Genomic DNA, 26,195 nt, shown 5'->3' on the forward strand with positions numbered 1-26,195 from the left:
ATCTAAGCAAAGCATTTAATGTATTCCATCTGACATGGTACTAAAAAGCTGGAGTTCTACAGGTATGGTATACATAACTCCACACAGGCACCAATTGTCTCCTATTTGTGTGACAGAACCCAGCCTGTCTCAGTCAAAAACAGACATTCCCCATCAGCTGTAATTGTCATTAGAGCTCCACAGGGTTATATTCTTGGATCCTTCTTCTCTGTTACTGCAATGAGTGAAATGCTGCATTCTGTAGCTCAGTCAGTCATATGCTATTCAGATGATATAAAAGTACATTTCGCATCTCGGGACATCATTCCTCTGCAATCCAAACAAAACTAAAAGCTTACATTTTGGGATAGTCCAAGAATTTATAAACTAAATCTGTAAAAGTTTAACGTGCACACAACAATACAAAACTCTGCTAGGAGGAACATATTAGCCATGTTTGCGAAAACATGTCCTGAATAACTTAATTCATGGGGAAACAAACAAATATGGTAAAAGTTATAATGTTCTTGTCACATACTTTGGACTATCCCAGTCATATACTTCTTATGGCCAACTTGTGTGGAGGTATTCTCATCGTATAATAAGCCTTTTCAAAATAAATAAATAAATTCTTTATATAGCGTAAAAGGACGTTTCTGTAGACCACTGTCATTCTCTCTTTATAAAATTGAGAGAACTGACAGTTGTCAATCAGTACAGGTACCATATGTTTCTGGAATCTATATCAAAAGTAATAAAGGATAACTTGCAGTACAGGGAGAAAGTCGCCATTATGGTATCAGAGGTGAAGTAAATATTGGATATTCTTTTACACATATTAGCAAGTATGGTCACTCAAACAAAATAAATGCAGCTAGAATTTTCAAGCACTCTCTGCTTGATCTCTGCTTGATTTTTATCAAACGAAGTGGCTTAACCCCTATAAAACAATACATTTTAATATTTAAGATTTTGATATCTGAGATAGTGGTACTAGCTTTTATGAATTTTACAGCTCTATTCTATAGCTGCTGACTACAGTAATATAAACTATATCAGTGTTCCTCCTAGCTTAAGAATTTTACAATTTTCCTGTACTATACAATTAGTGTGTACTACATTATTATGCACTTCATACAACACAAACATGACTTGCACCCATTAATGTGACATACACTTAATTCATACTCTTAATACAAAATTCTCCTAGTTTAAGGATGGATTACAAACGCTATCAACTGTAATTATGCATTTATTTCAATGGTTACCAGTTTCAGTCAGTATGTGACTATCCTCAGATCCGTATACCATGATGGCAGGTGATGGTAGTGAACGGAACTGGTGTTATGGCGCCACAAACGTCACCTGTTCTGTTCACTGCAACCACTTACCATCATGGTATGAGGATCAAAGGATGGTAACCATTGACATAAATGTTTTATTGTGGTTGAGAGTGTATGTAATCCATTGTAAAGTACTTTTAGCTTGACTGTTGTTTCTACACTATAAATGTTGTCAAAAACAACAACTCTCATACTTTGGAAAGGAATGGTGTAATTGTTTGCAAAAGAAAGAAACCAATTTCTAATTAAATGGCTGAACATACCCATCAGGGTCTCCCAGCCAACTACACTATGTGGTTTTCCTTACATATTTGGCATATGGTGCCAGTAGCTTTTAACAATTTTAGAATATCTAAGAATTTTCCTCCACTATGTCTTCATACATTAATACAATGCTGGAATGTATTATAATGAATTTTATCAATGAAGAAGCTTACTTTATCACAAACTGATAAGTGTCAAAAGTGTTGATAATACTGTTTATCTGTTTAGGTATGACTTAAGAACTGGAGGAAAAATATTCTTGCAAAATATTTTATTTTTTGCTGCCATGAGACTTCCAGCGGGTATCCATCAGTGTGTAACCAAACGGTTACTTCATCATCTAAATGTATACTTCATGAACAATTTTTCTGATGAAACTGTGACAAAAATATTTTCATCAACATTAATGACAAATCTGAAGGTATACATACATCTGACATATACTGGAAAATTACTCTTTTAGTAAAATTTTTGTGAACTCTGTAGAATACTGTATGTGTTTCTTTCTAAAAATATATTGAAACTTTTCAGAAAAATGGTTTTTCTGCGGATGTTATGTCCACTGTTCAAAACATCGTTCAAGCTACTCTAAGTGTCTATACATCAGTAATGAAAACTCTGCGCCCAACACCAGCAAATTCTCATTATATTTTCAATCTGCGTGACTTTTCACGAGTAATCCAAGGGTGTTCCCTCATTAGGAAAGAATCAGCAGACAACAAGCAATTTTTCACCAGGTAAATATCCATGTAGCACCTCATTACATGTCGCCACTGTCAGAATGTACCTGAAACTTTATAATATTGTAGCACAAGAGAAAAAAATGGGAAGTCCTGGTTGTAATCTAAGCATGAATAAGCATTTAGAATCTCATCTTAAGGTACTGTTTGGCAAGTGAGACTCTACTGATAGTTTCCTGGACCTGTCAAATATATTTGGCACTAATTACCATGACACTGTGATCAAAAAATTAGCCCTATAAGGTATCAGAAACATACCAAACAAACGAATGAAGTCTTACTTAGAAGACACACAGCAAACAGTAACATAAATACATGATGAAATTAAAGAAAATGTCATTAAAAAATCAAGATAATTGTCCAGTAAACAATAATTAAACATGATGTACCACAGGGCTCTATCCTGAGACCTTTTCTGTTCATTCTCTCTACTGAAGATATTAATAATGATATTGTGGCAAAAATAATACATATTTTATACACAGATACACCAACATTTTGCAGTTTGTGATTTACTGGCTTGTCATGTTAAATGTTGCATTATGTAGTAAATTTGACTGCCTGCCAACTTCTCAGGGATTAATAGATCAATAATGTGGATTTTTTGCTTATCAGAGCATAGCAATATAATCCTATAAACAGCAATATTTGCTGAAAGTAGTTATTTGTAAATACCTAAGCTGTATGTAATCTGGAATGATAGAACTTTAGAAACGTGGCAGGATCCACTTTAGGCTACAGACAGTGAATTAATTCTCAATACAACAGTTTATGCAGGTAACACAAAGAAAAACAAACACATCTTGATTGCCAATAGTGAGTATTTCATTATGGTAAAGCGACTAATAACTACAATTTCATTTCTGTGGATACAAATCAGTAATGTTGCCAAACTGGACTCAATATTTCACAAGTTCAACATCATTAAATTTTCAACCAAGTTCACCCAGGAATTGTTGAAATATTTCTAAGACCAGAAATAATAATAAAAATTAGAGTCTCAGAGTGAGCATTCAGATATAATAAAAAATCCATGAACTGCAATTTCCGCCAAATTCGCTTATGCTGCTTTGAAGTGAAATTTTGTTGTTATGTAAGTTATACTTCGCGAAAATCTCTCTCTACACATAGCACAAATCTAATAATACCTAAATACAGCCTTCGGAAACTTCATTCTCTTCACATTCCATGTGTTCAATTTTTGGGTATGGTTGAATTTAAACTTTTTAGTAGTAGAGCCCACTTTGTGTTGGTTAAGGAGAAAGTGTAGCTGGAAGAATTCTTGTGCAGTCTGCATTGTTTCTAGATTTCCCCCTAGTTTCTCTTCTGTGATGACATGTACTGTTGCCAGTTTCCCTCACTCTAATTCCCCAACCCATACAGTCTAAGCAAATTGCTTTATGTATCATGTGGCAATAAATTCAGAATTGATGGGATATTCAAAAAATGGCGTTCAATTAGGAAACTGAATCCAGCTAAGTTCTCCTAATTGTAAAATGGCGAGAAATTCAAAAAATCCAAGAGGAAGCGTTGTTCTATTTTACTGAAATGTCTAGAATGGCTGATACTGGGTTACTGGTGCAGTCTGCATTGTTGTCAGTTTTACTTCAGCACTATGACATCATAACAATGACGCAGCCCTATGAAACTGAAATTCAAGATAGTGATACAATACAGCGTACCTGAGGGTATTGGTGGAGCCTGCATGGTCCTCAGATCCCCCCCCCCCCACCAATCCCATGACACCATAATCCAAGGTGAATGACCCTGAGATACTGGTGCAACCTGTATTTTTGTGAGTTTTCATGTGTGTTGTAAGTTTAGAATCACTTCTTTACCAGGAAATTAAAAAAAGATTTGAATTTAATATCATGTTACAGTTCAGGTGCTGTCAGTCACATGAGACCATGCACTGTGAGCACCATAATGGGCAGAGTGTTAGGCATGGTGTGTCCCCAGCTGTACTGCTGTCACTGCCACTACTCTACAACCATCGCTCTGGGCCAGACCATGCTGGGTCGGGCCACCACAGCAGGCCACTACCTGCATGCCCCAGCTTTCCCAACATGACTGGATATTCTCCCCTGCCACAGTCTGCAACCATCCAGTGCTGTGCCATTTCGCAGTGATAGGAGCCACTACCCTTCCGCTGGCCCACTCTGACTTCCCCTCGTCCTGCTATGGTCGTGTTCAGGACACCTGCATTTTAATGGCAGCACTAATCACCACACCCTCATTCCTGAACATGAGATTAAGATTTCTACAGGTCCAAATGCATTCTATTAGTAGCTTAGACAAATCATTTTTTCTCCCAGGAAACTACAACCAACATAGGTTGCTGTTAATAGCCAGGAAAAAGATGTCTGTTTTCCCTGCAGATCAAAGCTCACCTCCTATTCATATGCAAGGCCAGGGATTCCTTAACTTCTCTTCTCATGGAACACTTTGAGAAAGTTGGTACTCTAATGCAACAACTTCTTTGTGTTGAAACTTAATAAAGTTTTAGAAACGAGAAAAACTTGTTTCATTTTGAGATTACTTCAATTTTAAATCATAACTAATAACGCAGAAATAATAATAATGTTTTTAAAAATAATATGCTTCATTAAAAGGTCGAAAACATAAACCAGGTTATTAACAAGTTTTTATGACACACTTCTCCACATCCCACAGAACACCAATCTTCCCCAGAACACAGTTCGGGAATCCCTGCCGTAGACAACGATTTTTCTCATCGACAAGCTGAAATCTGTGTTAGATGCTACTCATAAATGGCCTACTTTCCTGTAACGTAGAGAACCACCCAGACATATTATTCACTTAGCAAGAAAGCCACAGACGTGCTATTCAGGCGGTAACCAGTCTGAAATTGCCTGCTGTTTATAGCTGACCTTTCAGTGACATGAAAATCCATTTAGGAGACGTGAATATATTTTTCCCTCAGGAAAACAGCACTCAGTGACGTAAGAATTGGCTGGGCTCTTCTATCCTAGCAAAGGTTCTAGCATTAGGTTCCCACAGAGAACTACCACAAATCGGTCACACACTTTGTTTTATGAGGTTACCTACACTGCGTCATGAAAGTAAAATACAGGGTGGTCCATTTGTAGTGACCGGGCCAAATATCTCACGAAATAAGCATCAAATAAAAAAATTACAAAGAACGAGACTCGCCTAGCTTGAAGGAGGAAACCAGATGGCGCTATGGTTGGCCCGCTAGATGGCGCTGCCATAGGTCAAACGGATATCAACCGCGTTTTTTTTTCTTAAAGGAACCCTCATTTTTTTATTACATATTCGTGTAGTACGTAAAGAAATATGAATATTTTAGTTGGACCACTTTTTTCGTTCTGTAATAGATGGCGCTGTAATAGTCACAAACGTAAAAGTACGTGGTATCACGTAACATTCCGCCAGTGCGTACGGTATTTGCTTCGTGATACATTACCCGTGTTAAAATGGACCGATTACCGATTACGGAAAAGGTCGATATCGTGTTGATGTATGCCTATTGTGATCAAAATGCCCAACGAGCGTGGGCTATGTATGCTGCTCGGTATCCTGGACGACATCATCCAAGTGTCCGGACCGTTCGCCGGATAGTTACGTTATTTAAGGAAACAGGAAGTGTTCAGCTACATGTGAAACGTCAACCACGACCTGCAACAAATGATGATGCCCACGTAAGTGTTTCAGCTGCTGTCGCGGCCAATCCGCACATCAGTAGCAGACAGCAGAGAATCAGGAATCTCAAAAACGTCGGTATTGAGAATGCTACATCAGCATCGATTGCACCTGTACCATATTTCTATGCACCAGGAATTGCATGGCGACGACTTTGAACGTCGTGTACAGTTCTGCCACTGGGCACAAGAGAAATTACGGGACGATGACAGATTTTTTGCACGCGTTCTATTTAGCGACGAAGCGTCATCCACCAACAGCGGTAACGTAAACCAGCATAATATGCACTATTGGGCAACGGAAAATCCACGATGGCTGCGACAAGTGGAATATTAGCGGACTTGGCGGGTTTATGTATGGTGCGGCATTATGGGAGGAAGAATAATTGGCCCCCATTTTATCGATGGCAATCTAAATGGTCAGTGTCTGCCGATTTCCTACGTAATGTTCTACCGATGTTACTACAAGATGTTTCGCTGCACGACAGAATGGCGATGTACTTCCAACATGATGGACGTCCGGCTCATAGCTCGCGTGCGGTTGAAGCGGTATTGAAAAGCATATTTCATGACAGGTCGATTGGTCGTCGAAGCACCATACCATGGCCCGCACGTTCACCGGATCTGACGTTCCCGGATTTCTTTCTGTGGGCAAAGTTGAAGGATATTTGCTATTGTGATCCACCGACAACGCCTGACAACATGCGTCAGCGCATTGTCAGTGCATGTGCGAACATTACGGAAGGCGAACTCCTTGCTGTTGAGAGGAATGTCGTTACACATTTTGCCAAATGCATTGAGGTTGACGTACATCATTTTGAGCATTTACTGCATTAATATGGCATGTACACCTGACTACTTCAGACAGATCACAAAATGAATGCAGGCACCTTCACACAAACAATCAAAGTTGTCAATGAAGCAGAATCCACTCACATGCAGAATCATGCTGTAACAGCATGCGTTCTCAGAAATGATAAGATCACAAAGGCACATGTATCACATTGGAACAACCGAAATAAAATGTTCAAACGTACCTACGTTCTGTATTTTAATTTAATTTAAAGAACCTACCTGTTACCAACTGTTCGTCTAAAACTGTGAGCCATATGTTTGTGACTATTACAGCGCCATCTATCACAAAGCGAAAAAAGTGGTCCAACTAAAACATTCGTATTTCTTTACGTACTACACGAATATGTAATAAAAAATGAGGGTTCCTATTTTAAAAAAACACAGTTGATATCCGTTTGACCTATGGCAGCGCCATCTAGCAGGCCCATCATAGCGCCATCCGGTCTCCCCCTTCAAGCTAGACAAGTTTCGATCTTTGTAGTTTTTCGTCTGACGCTTTTTTCGTGAGATGTTTGGCTCGGTCACGATCAATGGACCACCCTATATATATATATATATATATATATACCAACTATAAAGAGCGATTTCAGTTAGCACTGAGCTGGCAATGGATAAAAATGATGTGTCAAGTTGCACCACAGCAGTCGTCATCATATGAGTATTGTCATTGTTCTTGCATATATGATTGTGCAATCTACAGTGTGCACATGGCTTAACTCGTTCTGTTTTTATTTCCAAATGATGTGTGTTATACCCAGAAGAAGACGTCTCAACAGGAGTACATACCATATTCAACAGGAATTTCATCCTAAATTCGAGTGGAAGAAAATGCGTCAGTGTCAGAATGTTGTCTAATCACGAATTCAAGTTTTTGAAAACCCACACTATTGTGACACTAAAGTAATATTATCCCCTACAGAATGGCTTCCGCTCTGGGATAACTTGTTCAAAATTACAGGCATGTTTACTGGAAATACTCTGACTACTTCAGACAGATCACAAAATGAATGCAAGCACCTTCACACAAACAATCAAAGTTGCCAATGAAGCAGAATCCACTCACATGCAGAAACGGACTTTCAAGAATTTAACGTGTAGTGGTTATGCCATACAGTGTGTCCACTCGACCTGAGACTGAGCTGGCAACGCTATACAGTTTACTGGAACTGACTTGACAAGCTCTGAATCCCACAGAAAGCGTTATGCCCCAGTATACCAATGCAGGTTGCAAGTCACTGCATGGAAGTATGTATGAGTTTACAGCATTTGATATAGGCATTAAATTTCGTTCTCATTAAAATATATATATATATTCGACGATATGTAAAAAAGGGATGAAGTGTGTATGATATCTGTGTTCTTTTCCCTTATAAAAAAACTGTGTATGCTATTGTAGTTATATAGAATTCACCATGAGCGCATGTATGAAACATCCTCTTCGCAAAGACTTTTGCAACGTATTAGTCTGAGAAAACTTTAAAAGAAGAAGAACAGATCACTAACACTGCACAGCAACTTAATGCAAAGACTGCTGGAATTTTTCAAGTAGAGCGTTTTAGTTATCGATAAAACAGCGCTGTTGATCAATTCTAGCGAAACTCTAAGGAAATTTCTTTTAAAGATAATGTTGTGTATATAGGTTGTTCAGTTTTTCTGAAGACCTTGTTCATATCGGAGGGGGACATCCCGTGATATCATACTCGATCGCCCACCTTATCACGTGTGTGGGGACGGAGGATGCGACTTTGAAATCTTGAAACACCCATTTCTTAATGCAGATTCAGATTCTACAGAAAAAAATACATAGGTTTTGTCTGAAACACTTTTTTTTTCGTTTTGCGAGAGATAGCGCTGCAATTGAAAATATCAAAATGGGTGGAAAATCGTATTTTTAAAAATGCTATTCAGTGACACTTGAATTAACCCCCCAACACCTATCATCTCCATGCTTCGATTGTAGGACAGGCAATTATTTCATAACTTTTAATGGGAAACCCATTCTCAACGTTGCATTCCTCCAACAAACTGAAAAGGGAAATGCTAAACGTGCCACTGTGGCTGTGTAGCTAACGACGAGTTATAACTGGCAGTCCAGTCCCATTAAAAGCTATTAATCAGTTACCTGTCGTACCCTTGCCACGTGAACGTGAGCGGTTAATTCAAGTGTCACTGGATAGCCTTTTGAAACATACGATTTTCTACCCACTTTGATTTTTTCCGATTATAGCGCGATCTGTCACGTAACGGAAAAAAGTTCCGAACACAACTTTTGTAGTTCTCCATGTAATCCGAACCTACAACAAAAAATGGGAATTCTCATTTAAGGTTTCAAAATTCCCATCACCCCCACCATCATATGTGGGGTGGGGCATTGTATGTCCTCCTTTTGAGATGAAGAAATTTAATTAATTAATAAATTTCATGGATCCAATGTGTTGTTTTTGAGATATTTCAATGTCAGTTAATGTGAGCCAGTCCAAGCAGTAGGTAGTGAGTGGGCGACTGGAATTACCAACGCAGAATAAGTTGACGAGCTCATAGTGCTTGGGGAGTGTAAGACGAACGCAGTTCGTTCTTGTACGGTATATGAAGCAAAGATATTGCAACAGACGTCAACAATCTCGGCACTTATTTGTCAACTCTTCAACCAGTTAAGTGAAAGTTGTACTGTGACACCTAGACAACGTAACAGAAGGAAACAAGTGACGACAGAAGAGGGGGAAATTAATGTTCTTGTTGCTGTTGCACTTGATCCGAATGTTAGCTCCTGTGCAATCTCATGAGGAAGCGGCATGAGACAAGCAAGTGTCCTATGCATTCTCCATTGACATACGTTCCATCCCTATCATATCTCTCTCCATCATCAGCTGCATGGAAATGATTATGAGAATCGTGTTAACTTCTACACATGGGCATTAAGAAAGGATACTCCAGATGTATCATGTTTAGTGATGAACCCACATTTACCAGTCATGGCCAGGTAAACGGCCGAACTATGCACTATTGATCTGTTGACAGGTGAAATGTCAGTGTCCACATAGTGTAAACGTACAGTGTGGGATAGTAAACCATCAGCACCTATGCCTGTCTTCATATATGAACACTGAATGTCCACAAGTGTCACAACCTCCCAACAGATTATCTTCCATGGATGCTAGAAGACGTTCCTCTGCAGACAAGGAGAAACCTGTGGTACTGACATGATGGCTGTCCAGCCCACAGTGCACAAAGTACTTCAGCATGTCTCCACAAATTGTTTCCAAATCGTTGTATTGGATGCAGAAGACCTGTACGTTGGCCGGCTGGTTCCCTGATTTCACACCTACATACATTTTTCCGTGGTGAAACCTGAAAGACGTTATCTAAAAGGACATACAAATTACGCCTGTTGATAAGCAACGACATACTACTGCAGCCTGGTCGGACACCTCTGCTGAAATTCTAGAATGTGTGCAGCAGTTGTTCCATACCGGACTGGAAGCGTGTATTGCCACTGTCGGTGTCAGTTTGAACACAACCTGTGATGGTCATTTGTCTCGTTACTGGTCAGAATCTTCATAACTAGTGTATGCACTTGCGTCATTCTTTAATGTGTGGTACTAAAGCTATTGTACAAGTGCCAGTGTAGTAACATTTCAAAAAATGATATCTCCTAATTGACTTATGCTAGAATCCTGCAATGAACACCCCTGAAATGAACACCCCTGATATTCTAATTTCCTCTATTTTTAGTTTGTTACTATCACTAGGCACTTTCCATTTAAAAACATGTATGTCTACACAAAAAATACACTTTCTAAGTATCACTACAATCTGGAACTTCCTGGCAGATTAAAACTGTGTGCCGGACTGAGACTCGAACTCGGGACCTTTGCCTTTCGCGGGCAAGTGCTCTACCATCTGAGCTACCCAAGCACGACTCACGCCCCGTCCTCACAGCTTCACTTCTTCCAGTACCTCGTCGCCTACCTTCCAAACTTTACAGAAGCTCTCCTGCGAACCTTGCAGAACTAGCACTCCTGAAAGAAAGGATATTGCGGAGACATGGCTTAGCCACAGCCTAGCGGATGTTTCCAGAATGACATTTTCACTCTGCAGTGGAGTGTGCGCTGATATGAAACTTCCTGGCAGATTAAAACTGTGTGCCGGACCGAGACTCGTGGTAGAGCAAAGGTCCTGAGTTCGAGCCTCGGTCCGGCACACAGTTTTAATCTGCCAGGAAGTTTCATATCAGCGCACACTCTGCTGCAGAGTGAAAATGTCATTATTACAACCTGTTTATTGGATAACAGTAGGAGCCCCTGACTGCAAATCCATTCTCTGAAGAACATGCATCAATAATATTTTCCATTTCTACAACATTTGTGGTGCAAGTTTTAGGTGATTCACCCAGTACTATGAAAGAACAGAGCAAATCCGTCATACTTTACACTATGGACAAGTTAACGTGCTCATCCATCCATACTCAAGCTGCATAGAAAGTCAGAACATTTGTCTGTATGTTGATGTGTAATTTCAAATGCTCGACAATAGTATCAAACATCATACTACTAGACATGAAGCACTTAAAGCTTTTCTCAGACGATTTTTACATATCAAAATTACTTTCTAATATGCAAAAGTGAAAGTGCTGAAATTTATTTCTGCAATGAAATCTAGCCATTCACAAAAAATAAGCAGTTATTTGCTTAATGTAAATAGTATGAGTTTGCGTTTCACGCAGAAAACACAGTCTCCCAACAGTTATGTTTTTAAACTGTCACGCTACGTGCCGGCACTACGCTGTTAAAACAACAGCTTTCAGTAGATGTCTCAAGTGGCATGCAGTGCTACCACACTCACACAACAAAGACAGAACACTCGCACCAACTGAGTGTTGTAAAATATGCTGTGATGGAGTTCAGATTTTTTTCGAATAAATATCAAAGACATTTCACATTGAATGTTCAATAGAACAAGCAAATCATAATTTGTGGAGACGAGAGAGAATCACTGACACTGCGTTCTTGAGCTGATGATTTTGAAGTGAGAAGTTACTAAGCATATGTCATATTATTTGCAGCATATATAGATAAATATCAGCATGTATCTACTGTTCCATGAGATTTTAAAATGTTCACAGCTATACTAATGCCAGTTAAAAAAACTTGCATTTTTTCGAGTCAGCAATATGTAACATGCTTGACAATTGTGTAAGTATTGACTCGCTGACTAAGTACTTCTGCTTGTCAGAACTTGTTGATTGTTGCTCACTCAGCAAGAAAATATGTATGAATACGAGACGACTGCTAGTAGACGTAAAGTCATTGGCACTGTTGCTGAGGTTGCTGTTCTCTGTCCATGCCTCATCGAATTAGAAAATTGTAAGTTTAATACGCACTATTACTAATACTAATAAAATTTATATTTTGCTCGTCAATTACTTGGTATGATAAAAGAAAACAGCGATTCTTCTGCTTCTGTGTTACATAACTTAAAGCATGTGGGTGATGGTGGAAGAACTGTCAGCATTGAAGAAGCTGAGCATCAAACAACCTTGAGTCCAAGCTGCATTAGCACCGAATTATGAATGGCAGTATTGGTCTATCTGAAGGACTGCAAGACATATCTACCACCAAGATTCTCTGCTATCAGTGTAATGAACTTAACATTCTCAACAACGGCACAGTGCGCACAATATATCATGAAAGACTGAACAAAATGGACACAGTTAATTTCGAAAATAGTGATACAAACTAATGTTCACGACTACCACAGAACTATTTATACATAAAAATTTCACTTCCTTTTCATATTGTGTCATTCAGAGGAAATATTAGAAATATTGATATTTGATATCTAAAGGAAGATTGTTGTTGATCCCTATTTAATTCACAAGAGTGTTTAGTTCTAACACACAAAGTAACTGAATTTGGATTCAGTCCATACGTTTTTTTCAGAAGTGAATGTTCTGAGAGATTGCAGGGCACTCTCACTTCTGATTTGGTGTAGGGGATACGATCTACAGCGATTTGACTTCATACATGGTGATGAAATGGTGGGCAGCAGTTTATGGTCTTGTTTGCTTGCTCTAGGGAAAGAAATACGGCAAGCTTTACCTGCATTCAAAGGAACAGGGTGCTGACTTAAAGGAGTGCAGTAAAAGAAAGCCGTTGTTGGGGGCGACAAAGCGCGTTTTTTTTTTGGAGAATGATGAAGAGACATTTCCAGATGGGCCTGTGCCGCGGTCGTATTGTGCAGAAACACATTAAGCTTGACGCCACAGACAGGGGCAGACGTCCAGGTATACGGCCTAGTGCCGAAAAGTCGCCGACAGCGCATTGTAGGCCTTGTTAGCGAGCTAGCCGCCAAAAGAAATGTAAACGTTCTGCAAATGTCTGTGGGAAGGAAAACTGGCGCCCAGACGTGCAGACTGTTTCAAAACATGTTTTGTCAATGCTAGTTTATGGCCGTTCTTTGCAAACTTTGAAATGGATGCAACAGGGGAGGTAACAAGCTGTTTATGGAGGGCTGTGGTTCCACCCTGTATTGTGTTAGCAAAAGACGCGGCAAACATGTGGGAATGAGGCCACTAAGCCGAATTTTTTGCGTTTTCTGCCAATTAACTTTAAGTCTCTAATTGGTCAAATCGGTTTGCAGTGCAAAGACCATTCACTGATCTTAGAATGCCGGGCTCCAGCTTGTGATTGGCTTGTGCGAAATTGGGGGAGGTCAAAAAAAGATAAATGTGCTTTTGGAACCGAGCTGAGGGGGCAACATAGTAAAGAACTGCAGGTCTCTACCAAAACGGTGAGACTTGTGTCCTTTGCTAAGGTGCGACTTAGAGCCTGTGCCAGTCACCTTCTGAACCGTCAGAGGTACTGCTTATATCATCACGGTCACAACGAGTGACGCATGGGTGTACTTATTTGTCTCGAGTCAGCCGTCCAAACATTTGACGTATTCTGACACGCACAGTTGTGGCACGGAGTCAAATTGGTTTGGCAGACCAGCAAACGGGTTCACCTGCACACTGGAATCCGTCGGGGTTTCAGAGGCTCTTAGGGAAGTACCTGCATTCTGAATTAATTGAACGCGAGACTGCGTACTTGCATTTCATAACAGATTTCTGCCGTCAATGATTTCAGTCGCCGAACACATCGTAGTGTGCCGCCTTGACCAGTAGGATGGTAAAGTATTCGCTGCTGCAATGTAGGGCTATAATATCTATTTCTCAGCACCCTGTTCTTTCGAACCATATTTTTCCTTTTTTTCTGTATGGTAAAATATAGATGCTTGGTGGTGGCATAGTTTGATACCATAACGTGGATTCACATGTATGAAGTGAGATAAAGCGAGTAGTGTTCTGGTTAGTGTCGTATGTCGATTCCCAGCAGATCACTTTGTCCACCATAGATCCCATTTTAGTAAGGCTTTTCATAAATATTTTTGTATGATGTTTCTTTAATAATTTTGTTGTCTTGCCTTGTTTAATATCAATAAATCGATTGTGAATTAGACTACGACTTCTCCCTGAGTCCTGATTAACAGTTCCTTCACGTTTTATGGCAGTCTAGATCAGAAACATAAGGAATAGGTTTTTTAATTAGGTGTCCACTGCGTGGATCTTTACTTCATTAACCGTAATCCTCTTTCAGTTCTTCAGATGGAGTGCCTTACACATTCTGAACACTTTATTGCTTTTGAAGTGTAGGATAAGTATGAATGCATTTATTACACTGAAGTGTTTGTTTCAATCCAACAAACTGGTTGATTAACACATTAAAGGTATATTGCTCCTGTTATATAAAGTTTATACAGTTCATCCACAATGTGCAGTTCAGTGCCATTTCGATTTTATTAAGACAGTTACAGCCGTCAACACTTTGTTAGCTTGTCGAGATATCTCAAATATTTACACAAATTATAACAACCCACTGTTTACAATGGATGACATTCTAAAGTAAATCTCTTTCAGTATAACAGACTGATTGGAAGCATACTAGAATTCTTTGTAGACTGATAAGAAATGTAAAAAATATTGTACACATTAAACTCTAGATATTTCCTGTTGCATATAAATATACAGTCATCCAAGTGTGCATCTAACTTTCTTTGGAATCTAATCAATTCTTTATGTAGACTATTTTTTGTCTGAGTTTTCATTTCTTTCCCATTCCCTCTGTATTATACATTAATGAGAGTACACTGTTTCACTTAAATATTATTGAACTATGAAAACAGAGAGAGGTTGTTGGAGTATGGAAACAGAGAGAGAGGGCGGAGGTAGGAAATTTACTGGTAAGACAGTGCAATGTTTGAGTACGAAAGCGAGTAAAGTATAAAAGTATCGAAATTTGCTGCTGAGGATATAGTATTTGACATACAAATGTGCATATGTGTTGGGGGTTGTTGCAAATATCTTTACTATTTTACTTGAAATTATTATTTTTACATTTCATTGTAATAATACACCATGGTTGGCTGGAAAGGAGGAGGAGATGGTGAAGAGAAAGGAAAGTGTGGCTTGTTTTATTTCTTTCTTTTTAATTTTATTGCTAGAGCAATTGCACTGGTTCCACCATCTTGGATTCTGATTGGTTGTCTCATTTTATTACTATGCTGTGATTGGCTACAAGGGAAGGGGGAGGGGAGGAGAGGAGAGGTGAGGGGGAAAGGAGGCCAATGTGCATGGCTAGATGACATGATGCCTTCATATTTCAAGGAACTGTGGTATCATGGGAATGTGAGGGAGGCATTCTTGTTATTAAGGCTCTGATTGACCATCACATGGGAGGATCGACGTATTGTGCACAGAGCACAACCAAGCTTTGAGGTTCAGAAAGCAGATTGACAGACATTATGTTCTCTGTAGACCAGGGAACCTTGACAGCCACTACAGAGGTTAGAAAAAACATGAAAACACTACGAAAAATGCAAGCTTGAACATAAATGCAGATTCTGGCCAAGCCTACAAGTTGTGCTGTTGTATTTGACCATGAACGGCACCTCTGCAATGCCCTCAGTGCATATCTAGTTTCCGTGATGGTCAGAACAGGGTTCTGTGTAGTTGTGAGCGCATTACGTCAGAGCTAAGGGAATTCGAATGTGGACAATTTGCGCTTGGTGCCTGTAAGGTAACTGCTTCCATAAACAAGACAGAGGAAATACTTCATGTTACAAGATGCACTGTATCGAAGATTTATGCGGCCGAAAATGTGTGTTGAGTCATCGTGACAGATTGTCATTGATGAGGATTATGATGAAACGTAAGTGGATGACAGATGTAAAAGTCAGTGCAGAACAGAATGTTACACTCACGAACCCTGTCAGTACCTAATCAACATGAGAGCTCCATAAGAAGTGAATTTCAGGGCAAGCTGGAGTTCTAAGACCAGTGACACAAATGCCTGTAACGAGAACGTGGCGCTGAAGTCAAAAAAACTGACTATGGAGCAATGGAAGAAAGTCATTTGGTCATATGAGTTGTTTCACAGTGTTTCCAACTTCTGGCCGAGTCTACGTTCCAAGAGAAATATGGCAGAGGTTTGGTGATGTTTTGGGTTGCCATATTAAGGGGTCCATGCGCCCTGTGGTAACTCTGCAAGGTTCCATTAGAGCCAAGGGTAATGTGACCATTTTGGCTGATAAGGACCACCATATGGTACAAAGTTTGTTCCCCAGTGACGATACCGTGTTCCATGACGACATGGCCCCTGTTCACACAGTTCATATCGTTCAGAACCGGTTTTGTGTGCACGAGGACGAACTGTTGCATCTCCCATGGCCACCACAGTCACAAGATCTTAGTACTAATGAGCCTTTGTGGTCTACTTTGGAGAGAAGTATGTGTGGTCACAATCCACCTCCAGATTGTCCTTGGCTCGTGGTCTTGCGGTAGCGTTCTCGCTTCCCGGCGGGGTAGGGGATTTTTTCTGCCTCAAGATGACTGGGTGTTGTGTCTCTTTCATCATCATTTCATCCTCATTCACCCGCGAGTCGCCAAAGTAGCGTTAAAGAACTTGTGGTATCGCAGCCGAACCGCCCCACGAGGGGTCTCCTGGCCACCACTGCCATACGCTCATCATCATCATCATCATCACCTCCAGATTCATTAATTGAACTTGTCACTGTTTTGAAGAAAGGAAGGAATACTTTCCCCTTGGAAAGAACACAGGACATGTATTTATCCATTCTGAGATGACTGGAAGCGGTTTTGAATGCCAACAGGTTTCCTACACCATATTAGACATAGCAATATGTTGTGTCTGTTTCCATAATATTGTTCCCCCCATGTTTCAACGCTGCTGTAAACTATACCCGCATGAGGATGATGTTAAACTGCGCCATAAGACTGGGCGGGGGCGAAGCGGCTTAGGTAGATGTATCCGCCAGTAATTCGAATTTGTATCTGGTTCATTCACTATTTGTTCCCCAAGATGTAATGTAGGCAGATGCTTGGTGCACTTCAGTCAAGTCTTTGGCTTTTTCTAGGCAAAATCATGGCTGAGCTGGCATGACTCAACTTCATTTCCACAGTCTCAGATGCCCTGTCACTCTGAAAAGGCGTGTGTTTCCCATTGGCGTTCTCTTAACAGACGTTTAGCAAGTGAGTTCCTCATCACCCACTGTTTCTGCATAATTCTATTTTCTGCTATGGTAGCCAGAATGTCTTGGACCAGTTCTCTCTTGGGCCACCTGATCAGTGAAGTGTGGCATCTTGAGGACTCAAGTTCCGGTCAAAATCGTGTGGGGTGCCAGAAGCCTTTGAATAACTGACCTCCAACATGCCAGACATACAACCATTGTTTGGGAAGACCGTTGGGCTTGCAAATTCTGTTGCAGGAAACATCTTCATGAGGGTGCTACATGTCTTTTAGGAACGGCTTATTGCAGCTTCTCTGTAAGATCAGAGAAATACTGTAATCATTTACAAAATCCCTGAAATCTTTCTATTATCCTATCCCATCTTTGATTTATATGTTGTTATAATTGTGTCTACCATTTCCCAATTTCTTGTTTTACAACACCCTACACCACTTTGCTTTTGTTTTCTGCATTATGTATTTATTAGTCAATGATCTTTTTGCCACGAGCAGTGCCCTTCTGCATATGTCTTTATTTAAGTAGTAGTAGTAGTAGCAGCAGCAGTAGTAGTAGCAGCAGCAGCAGCAGCAGCAGCAGTAGTAAATTACCTGCGGATTAGCACATTGTTTCTGCAGAGACCCGAGAAATTTAAAAGTCTGAAGACTTTCTAATACCCGCAGTTATCCATCTATTTTTCATAGTGGCTGCAGTTGAAATGGCTACTTTTCGAAATGTCACCTCAAAAATTACACAATGTGCTAAATTTTGAGAACTTGTCATCTACATTGCTTTCCATATTCAATGTGTTCCAGCTTTGATATGCTAGTCCTCTAGAAAAAGCACAGATCTGATCTGGGGAAAAAAACAAAATCCTTTTGTAGGCCTGTAGTTTTACAGGTTTCACTGATCCTGTCTTAAGCTTTATCATCTGACAGAAATGATCCAAAATACCAAGATCTCTTATAAGTACTTTACAATTTTCTCTGTCAATTTCCATAAATGCCAGGTCCAAAATTGAAGCTGAACTTTTTGAATTCTTCCTAGCAGTGTGTACTATTTGGGCCACAACAAAAGTGCTCACCATCTTTACGAAGTTATTACTAATTTCACCCTCAACACCTGTGTTGATATTCATGTCTCCACATATTATTATGCTAGTTTTGGGGGCAGATACCCTTTACAGGACCATAGTTAATTTGTTGAAGAAAGTGCCCACATTACCACCAGGTGAGAGGTAAACACACAGAATAATTAGCTTCTGTTACTTCAATGGCTGACAATTCAAAATGTTTATCTACATTAATTGTAATCATATCTTCTCTAGCTTTAAACCATTTAAGAGAAACCTATTATAGTAGTAACTTGCACAGTCATATGATGACAGCACTATATGCTGCAACTTATCTCTCTACCTGAGCACTGTAATGCACACTACAATGCTGTTCAAAGACTAATTCAAGGTGATCTTTATTTTTAATGTCCTGCACGTTTTGATGAATAATAGATAATTCTGAGCAAATTTCCATGGTGATTGCACACTCAGTGTGGTACATTTTATTTTCCACATACATGGTGCCCAAGTCTAAGTTGCTTGGGATACTTTTAAAGGATGGAAGTCTGTTATGGTTTATCCTGAAAGAAGACCTATTTCTCCTACCGATAACACCAGGTCTTTAACCATGTGTGGCCCCACTCCTACCCACCATACTCTCACTAATCAGCCTCCCTTTCCCAAACCTGTTGAGCTGCAGACCATGCCTAGTGTCATTCCATCTCTTGATAGCCCCCACCAGGACCACCACAATGTTCACTTGATATAGTGCGAAAGGTATTCAGAATGGGAAAACAAAAATACAACTAAAAAATATGATCTAAGACTTACTTTTTGACAAACACTATAACTACACTTGTCACATGGCTGGCATCTTGCCAAAGAAGCAGAAATGTTGCATCAAAATGACTTAATTGTAGGCATCACTAAAGATATTTGAGGGAATATGGTATAGTTGTAGGTAAACAACTAGAATTCTCTCATATACAGATTTATTCACACTTAGCGTCTACACAGATACAAGTCCGGAGGCTAACTGCCGTTAGCGTCCAACATGCTCTCCAAAGCCCTCTCCTCAAAGATAGCACACTTACGCGCAGAACAAATATCGATTTTTATGGCGCTCTACGCCACATATTGAATTTCTTAAATATACTTCCAGTACCACAATTTGCTCACACGACTTTCTTTTAAAAATAATTTCTAAATATTTCAATAACCTGATCATTTTGAGTCCTGCTATCACACGTGCTTGTGGAAAATTGTGGTTTGGTCACAGTGTTTAAGTCCAGTCACTATTTCTGCTTTGTAATGTTGCCCATTACAATTAATCATAATTTTATTATTATGGATTTTGTATAACAAACTCACATCTAAGGTTTGGATACTCTAGTGGAAACATACTTCTTCAGTGCAGAATGTGTGAAATACAAGCATTCATCAACTGAAAACATTTTTTTAAGTTTTTTCATAGAACCTCTACAGAGATGGCTGTCTAACATCACACCAATAAAAACTTACCTGTTAAATAGTTATACCTGAACTTCCTGAAATCTGACTTGCTATCCCAAGTTTTATTTGAAATACAGACAGTGCAAACAGCAGATGCAGTTCTTCATAAGAATAATATACATGTATCAATGAAATCTATTAAATAAAAACAATTTTTCCGTGGCTCATTAATTTAAATTAAAAATTACAATATGTGATTGCTTTCTGCAGGTTATGGGTGCATGAAGTTCTTCGTGTTTACTATGATCGTCTTGTGGATCAGAAGGATCGGACATGGCTGTTTGAAAAAATTGTGTCTTGCATGGGAGAAAACTTTAATGAACGATTTAAAGAGACCTTTGACAATTTGAAAGACAATTCAGGACAGGTATTTAATGTTTGTGTGTGTGTGTGTGTGTGTGTGTGTGTGTGTGTGTGTGTGTGTGTTTTTCCATTACCTATTTGTAGATATCATGTGTAGATATTCAGATATTCTTAAAGATGCCAATCATCTGATAGAGGTCACTCAGAGTGACTTGTCCATTAATGTTTGCTTTACATATGCACCCACAGATCTACTACTATTACACAAAATTCCTAAATGTAACAATACAAACTGGTATAATTTTTTCTGTTCTAACAATACTAGCCATTCGTATTACTCCACAAGTTTTAATTTTTTGTTACATGGGAAACTACATTTAATTTACCTGACAGTGATATTTTAGATATAATAGTCCGGTAATATTTACTGACAGCATAGAGACTACTATAATATGTCATGAAGAAAGTGCTTGACTGATTTAAAATTTCCAGGAACCTTGTGATAGCTGCGGTTTTTGCAGGCAACAAACAAGATTTTGCGCAAATAATGAATATGTAGTATAGTACGGAAGGTTACTGACTGGTCCTCAGTTTATCTATACATAGGTGCAATGAGGTATAGGACAAGTCATGTTATCCATCATACACACTTCTTTATGGCTTTAGGAATACATATTTAATAAATTAAGAATGACAAACAGCACTACAAATGGCTTAAATGTGTCACTTAACCCTTTCACAGCAGTAGTTTTGAATACAGTGATTGTATTTTGCCCTCCTCATATCACTTTCTGAATGCTACCGTCTTGCATATACACAGTGGAAACTTTGCCTATTCTAGCAGTAAGATGTTTCAACTCCTCAGGAGAATAGTGGCCAACGGTCTTTCCTTTTCATCCTGTCCAGTGAGTCTTCCCCACCGCAGGGCTCTGAGTGACTCTTCCGAACACTACCACTTTTCCTAAACCTCTCCAGTCCTTCCCCATCATCCCTCTTCCTCCCCCTTCAACCTGTCTGCCACTTTTTTGAATGTATTTTCTCTTGCTGCCACTTGGTGAGTAGATTTTTATCTATCCAATTACATTATATTACCAAAAACTGATAATTTTGTTTTTATAAGACCGTAATTTGTTAAATGAGTAGGTATATGACTTTTACAATTTTGTGACCCCCACCCACACACAGAGTAGATTTTCTAGCAATAATACAAGAAATATTTAACACACAACACTTAAACTTTCACCTGTACTGTAAGTTTAGAAGGTACAGTGTAATACTTTGTGTTGCTTTAATACTGTCTGTTAATCTACTGTAAAGCTTAATTCCTATTTGCTTTTGTGTGTGAATGTTTTAGATTTTTGCCTAGTGTTGCATATGTGAACATCCTGGTTTGTGCAAAGGCTCTGGTCTCTTATCTACTTGTATAATGATTTTCACAAATGCTCTGAAGTCCAAGAAATATAAGTAAATCAGCCTGAGAATTTGTACCTTCTTTAAACAGTGGTTTACATTTGTTTCTATAAGATGTATTTTCAATTGTCCTTAGTTTTCTGTATATTCTACTTGCAAAGAAGTTCCCTCAAAATATAATTATGTACCTTAACAATGATTCCACCTGTGTACAGTATACTTCTTTTTACAATATGTTGTGTATCCTGTCAGATTTTATGTAATACATGGCACCACACTTAATTTATTGTTTATACAGTTCACACGTTCATCTTGCATTCATGGTCGAAGGAATTTGGTGGCACACAGTTTGTAGCTGCTTTGTACAGTTATTTCTGTAGGATATAGGTGCATTGCAAATGTTTTATCTGCATTTATTGAGAGCTACTTTCTGAAAGTATTTGTATGGAGTGTAGCCATGTATGGAAGTGAAACATGGACGATAAATAGTTTGGACAAGAAGAGAATAGAAGCTTTCGAAATGTGGTGCTACAGAAGAATGCTGAAGATTAGATGGGTAGATCACATAACTAATGAGGAAGTATTGAATAGGATTGGGGAGAAGAGAAGTTTGTGGCACAACTTGACCAGAAGAAGGGATCGGTTGGTAGGACATGCTCTGAGGCATCAAGGGATCACCAATTTAGTATTGGAGGGCAGCGTGGAGGGTAAAAATCGTAGAGGGAGACCAAGAGATGAATACACTAAGCAGATTCAGAAGGGTGTAGGTTGCAGTAGGTATTGGGAGATGAAAAAGCTTGCACAGGATAGAGTAGCATGGAGAGCTGCAACTAATCTGTAGGCATCCCTATTATTAATAAATATTTGCATATCTGCCAATTAAAATAATAACTTCATTAAACAAGTTGTGCACATACAGTTACATTAGAGTTATGTTTTCATCAGTCTTTTGTTAATGTGCATAGAGGCAGAGTTCCATTTTCAAACTTCACTTAATGCTATCTGGGGTATAGTTTGTGTAGTTTACAGATGCAGTCCTCCATGTACTCATTATATGATCCCTTTCTGGGAGATCTTCCAGTGGAAACCATTGGTTGAAAAATGTGTGCACAGGTGGCAGAGTTGGAAGTTCGGTCCTTTCCAGGTACCTGAATTCCTCGCATTTGTTTCCACAGTTTCCTTCAATACCCCCCTTGCATTGTTCTGTCCCTCCTTGAGGTCTGTTTTGCATGCTTGCCTCTCTGGAAAATTGAACCATTGTCCAGTATCTTCTATGATGAAAGATTCCTACACAACTACATAGGTGTAGCTATTTCTTGTGAACTTAACATTATCTGGTTTCTTGATGTTTTTCACCCTCAGGTATGTCCATATTAGTTGCATTCTGTATGTCACAGCTGAGCTCTAACACAAGTATCAATGCACTGTCATTAGGAGTTTAGAGAAGAGTTTAAACATGACACTCACCAGAGTAATTCCTATAGAGGAGTTTGGGTCAACTTTCCTGCCTTTGCAGAACACAGTTGTGTCTCCCTTCATTGTTCTGGGACAGAGTTGTTCTTGAAGCATTTGTTGAAAAGGTATGCCAGGGGTTCTACCTGGTCTTTGATTTTATCCTTCACATGTTCCACTTGTCAATGTGGTGGCTGTCTTCTTCCTTATGTGCTATGTTCATTTGGCATCCCCTAACCTCACTCCGTGATACGTTATTTCCTTTGGGTATTGTAATTTAGCATGTCTTTCATTCATGGAAAATAATATTCTAATGACACTCGCTGCATTATTCATGTTGTTCTTGATGTCTTGTTTCAGATAACCATTCACTTTTAAGACTTTTATTAAAGTTTTGATAGCACTCTCTACAGCCATATTTTTACCTCCACAGATGTCTTTACCTGCAATTTAAATACTTTAACAGAAAGCATGAAATGACAAAATGCAAGAATATGATTGGTCCTAGGATTAAGACTTAGAGTTCTAAATCTTTAACATATTTTTCTGAGTGGCATGAATGAGTATTTCATCCTTCTTAGTGACTTCAACTCTTTCTTGCCTGTTTTATACAAAGTACTATATGCTTAATCACCTATGTAATATTCCACGTATCACCGAAACTTCCAATTACAACAATTTATGAAAAGAATAGATTCATACTCACCATATACAGTAGATGTTGAGTTGCAAAGAGCCACAATAAAAAGACTTCTATCCATCTGAGCTTTCGGCGCGCGCGCGCCCACACACACACACACACACACACACACACACACACACACAGAGTCAGTCAGTCAGAGAGCCATCAGTATATACAAAGGTACTATCGCGAAGTTCCATGCTGAGGTCGTGAAAATGAAGGTGATAGACCGAGGCTGGAGTAGTGTCCTTAGGAAGCGAATGTAGGCCAGGGTTAACATGGGCCACTTCACGAAGCCAAGGTGGTGAAAGGTTCATACCCACTGGGAAACTTGCAGGTAGTGTGAAGTTAAGCCACCGTGCAAAGTGCCAAAATCGGACACCAGGAGGTAACAGAGAAGAGGGACATGCTCTATGCTGATGAGCAACAGAATCATCAAAGGGTTTCAGTGAACTGAAGGGCAACAGGCCAAGATGTAAAGATGGTGGGAGAAACCACTTGCGTCACCAGAAAGTCATACAAACTGTTCTGACAGTGGAAAACCGAAAGCCATTGTTGATGCTCCAGGAGTAAACACTATAATGACATTGTTGAAGACACTGCTCAGTGAGACAGGTCCGTGGAGAACTGCAACAGATCGCAAAATCGTCAACAAAACGGGAGCCGGAGATGCCTGGTGGGAGACAGGCCACAATAGGGTTAATGGCGATAGCAAAGAGGACGACACTCAGGACAGAACCCTAAGGCACACCGTTCTCCTGGATAAAGGTGTCCGACATAGCAGAACCCACATGCACCTTGATAACACGATCTTTTAAAAATTCCTGAAGGAAACGGGGCAGGCGGCCACAGAAGCCTCACATGTAAATAGTACGGAGGATACAAGTTCTCCAGCAGGTGTCGTAACCCTTCTCCAGATCAAAAAACATGGCCACAGTCTGGTATTACCACAGACATGGGTGAACAAAGTAACGAGATGGTCAACTGCAGCACATCTCACTCGAAATCCACAATGTGCATTCGTCAGTAAATTACAAGACTCGAGCCACCATACCAGCTGGGCAACAATCATATGTTCCATCGCCTTGCAAACGCAGCTGGTTAGAGAGATGGGGTGGTAGCTAGAATGTAGGTTTTTGTCCTTACCAGGCTTAGGTATGGGTATGACAGTGGCTTCAAGCCAGTGTCTGGGAAATGTGCCCTCTGCCCAGACGTGGTTGGTGGTTGTATGTGTCAAGCAGAAAGTGCTTGCCTGCAAGAGAAAGGTGCTGCAACATCTGAATGTGGATGGTGTCTGGCCCTGGCGCAGAGGATCGGGATGAACAGAGCATAGTAAAGGTGGCATTGTAACACTCATGACTGAGAAGAGAAGGGTACCGCCCGAGCCGCCTCTGCTTTCTTTCCTAAAAAGGGAGGCAGGGTGATAGTGGGAAGAGCTCTAAACTTCCGCAAAATGGCGGCCCAAGGTGTTGGAGATAGCAATAGGGTCCACTATAACATTGTCTGCTACTGTCAGGCTGGAAATTGGGGAATGGATCTTAGTCCCAGAGAGCTGTCAGAGGTTGGCCCCCACAACAGAGGAAGGGGTGGAACTGTAAAAAGAACTAGTGAATGAAATCCAGCTAGTCCTTTTGCTATCTTGAAGAATGTGATGACACTTTGCATGCATCTGTTTATAATGAACGCAGTTTGCCATCATAGGATGACTGTTAAAAGCACAGAGAGCAAGTCTCTGTGTGAAAATTGTGTGCATGCCTCAGTCCACCAAAGCACTGAGACACAACGTGGTAAAGAGGAAGTGAGAGTAATGGAACGTTCTGCAGCAGTAACAATAACATTTGTGAGATATTCCACCTGGTCACCACAACTGGGGAACTCTTGTTCTTCGAAGGTCGCCAGGGAGGAGTAAAGCTGCCATTTGGGCTTGCATGCGGATAGGGTAGGAGTCAGCAAACCGATAGCACACAGGAAATGGTTGCTCAAGCAAGTGTCAGAATGGACCACTCAATATGATGGGCAAGTTGGGCAGTGCAGGATAGATCCAAATGGGAAGAGGCATGTGAAGAGTTGGGAAGGAAAGTAGGTGCTCCAGTGATAAGGCAGAAGAGGTTAAGTTTGTTAAGAAGGTCAACCAAGAGGACACCTCCCTGACAGGTCTGGGAGAACCCCAAAGGGGTCATCGAGTTTTCAAAAATGGGGGAGGTAGCTGCCCAATAAGCTGAAGTAAGTCTGCCCTGGTGATATCGAATGACAAAAGGACATAAATGGTACACAGGGAAAAAGTCAGGTGGAGAAGGAAAAGGCGAACTGCAACAGCTTGAAGATGGGTAGTCAGGGAGATGGGCTGACTATGAA

At 39.9% G+C, this 26,195-nt stretch overlaps 1 protein-coding gene across 1 annotated transcript in view; it reads left to right on the forward strand.

The window, feature by feature from the left end:
* Positions 1-26,195, forward strand: part of LOC126470685 (dynein axonemal heavy chain 7-like) — a 762,325-nt gene that overhangs the window by 155,692 nt on the left and 580,438 nt on the right. Inside the window, exons 5-7 of the mRNA XM_050098686.1 lie at positions 1,815-2,007; positions 2,118-2,323; positions 20,204-20,360. Of these exons, the coding sequence (XP_049954643.1) occupies positions 1,815-2,007; positions 2,118-2,323; positions 20,204-20,360 (556 nt within the window). The remainder of the gene's footprint in view (positions 1-1,814; positions 2,008-2,117; positions 2,324-20,203; positions 20,361-26,195) is intronic.

The sequence above is a fragment of the Schistocerca serialis genome, chromosome 3 (genome assembly GCF_023864345.2).
Source record: "Schistocerca serialis cubense isolate TAMUIC-IGC-003099 chromosome 3, iqSchSeri2.2, whole genome shotgun sequence".
Taxonomy (NCBI): Eukaryota; Metazoa; Arthropoda; class Insecta; order Orthoptera; family Acrididae; genus Schistocerca; species Schistocerca serialis.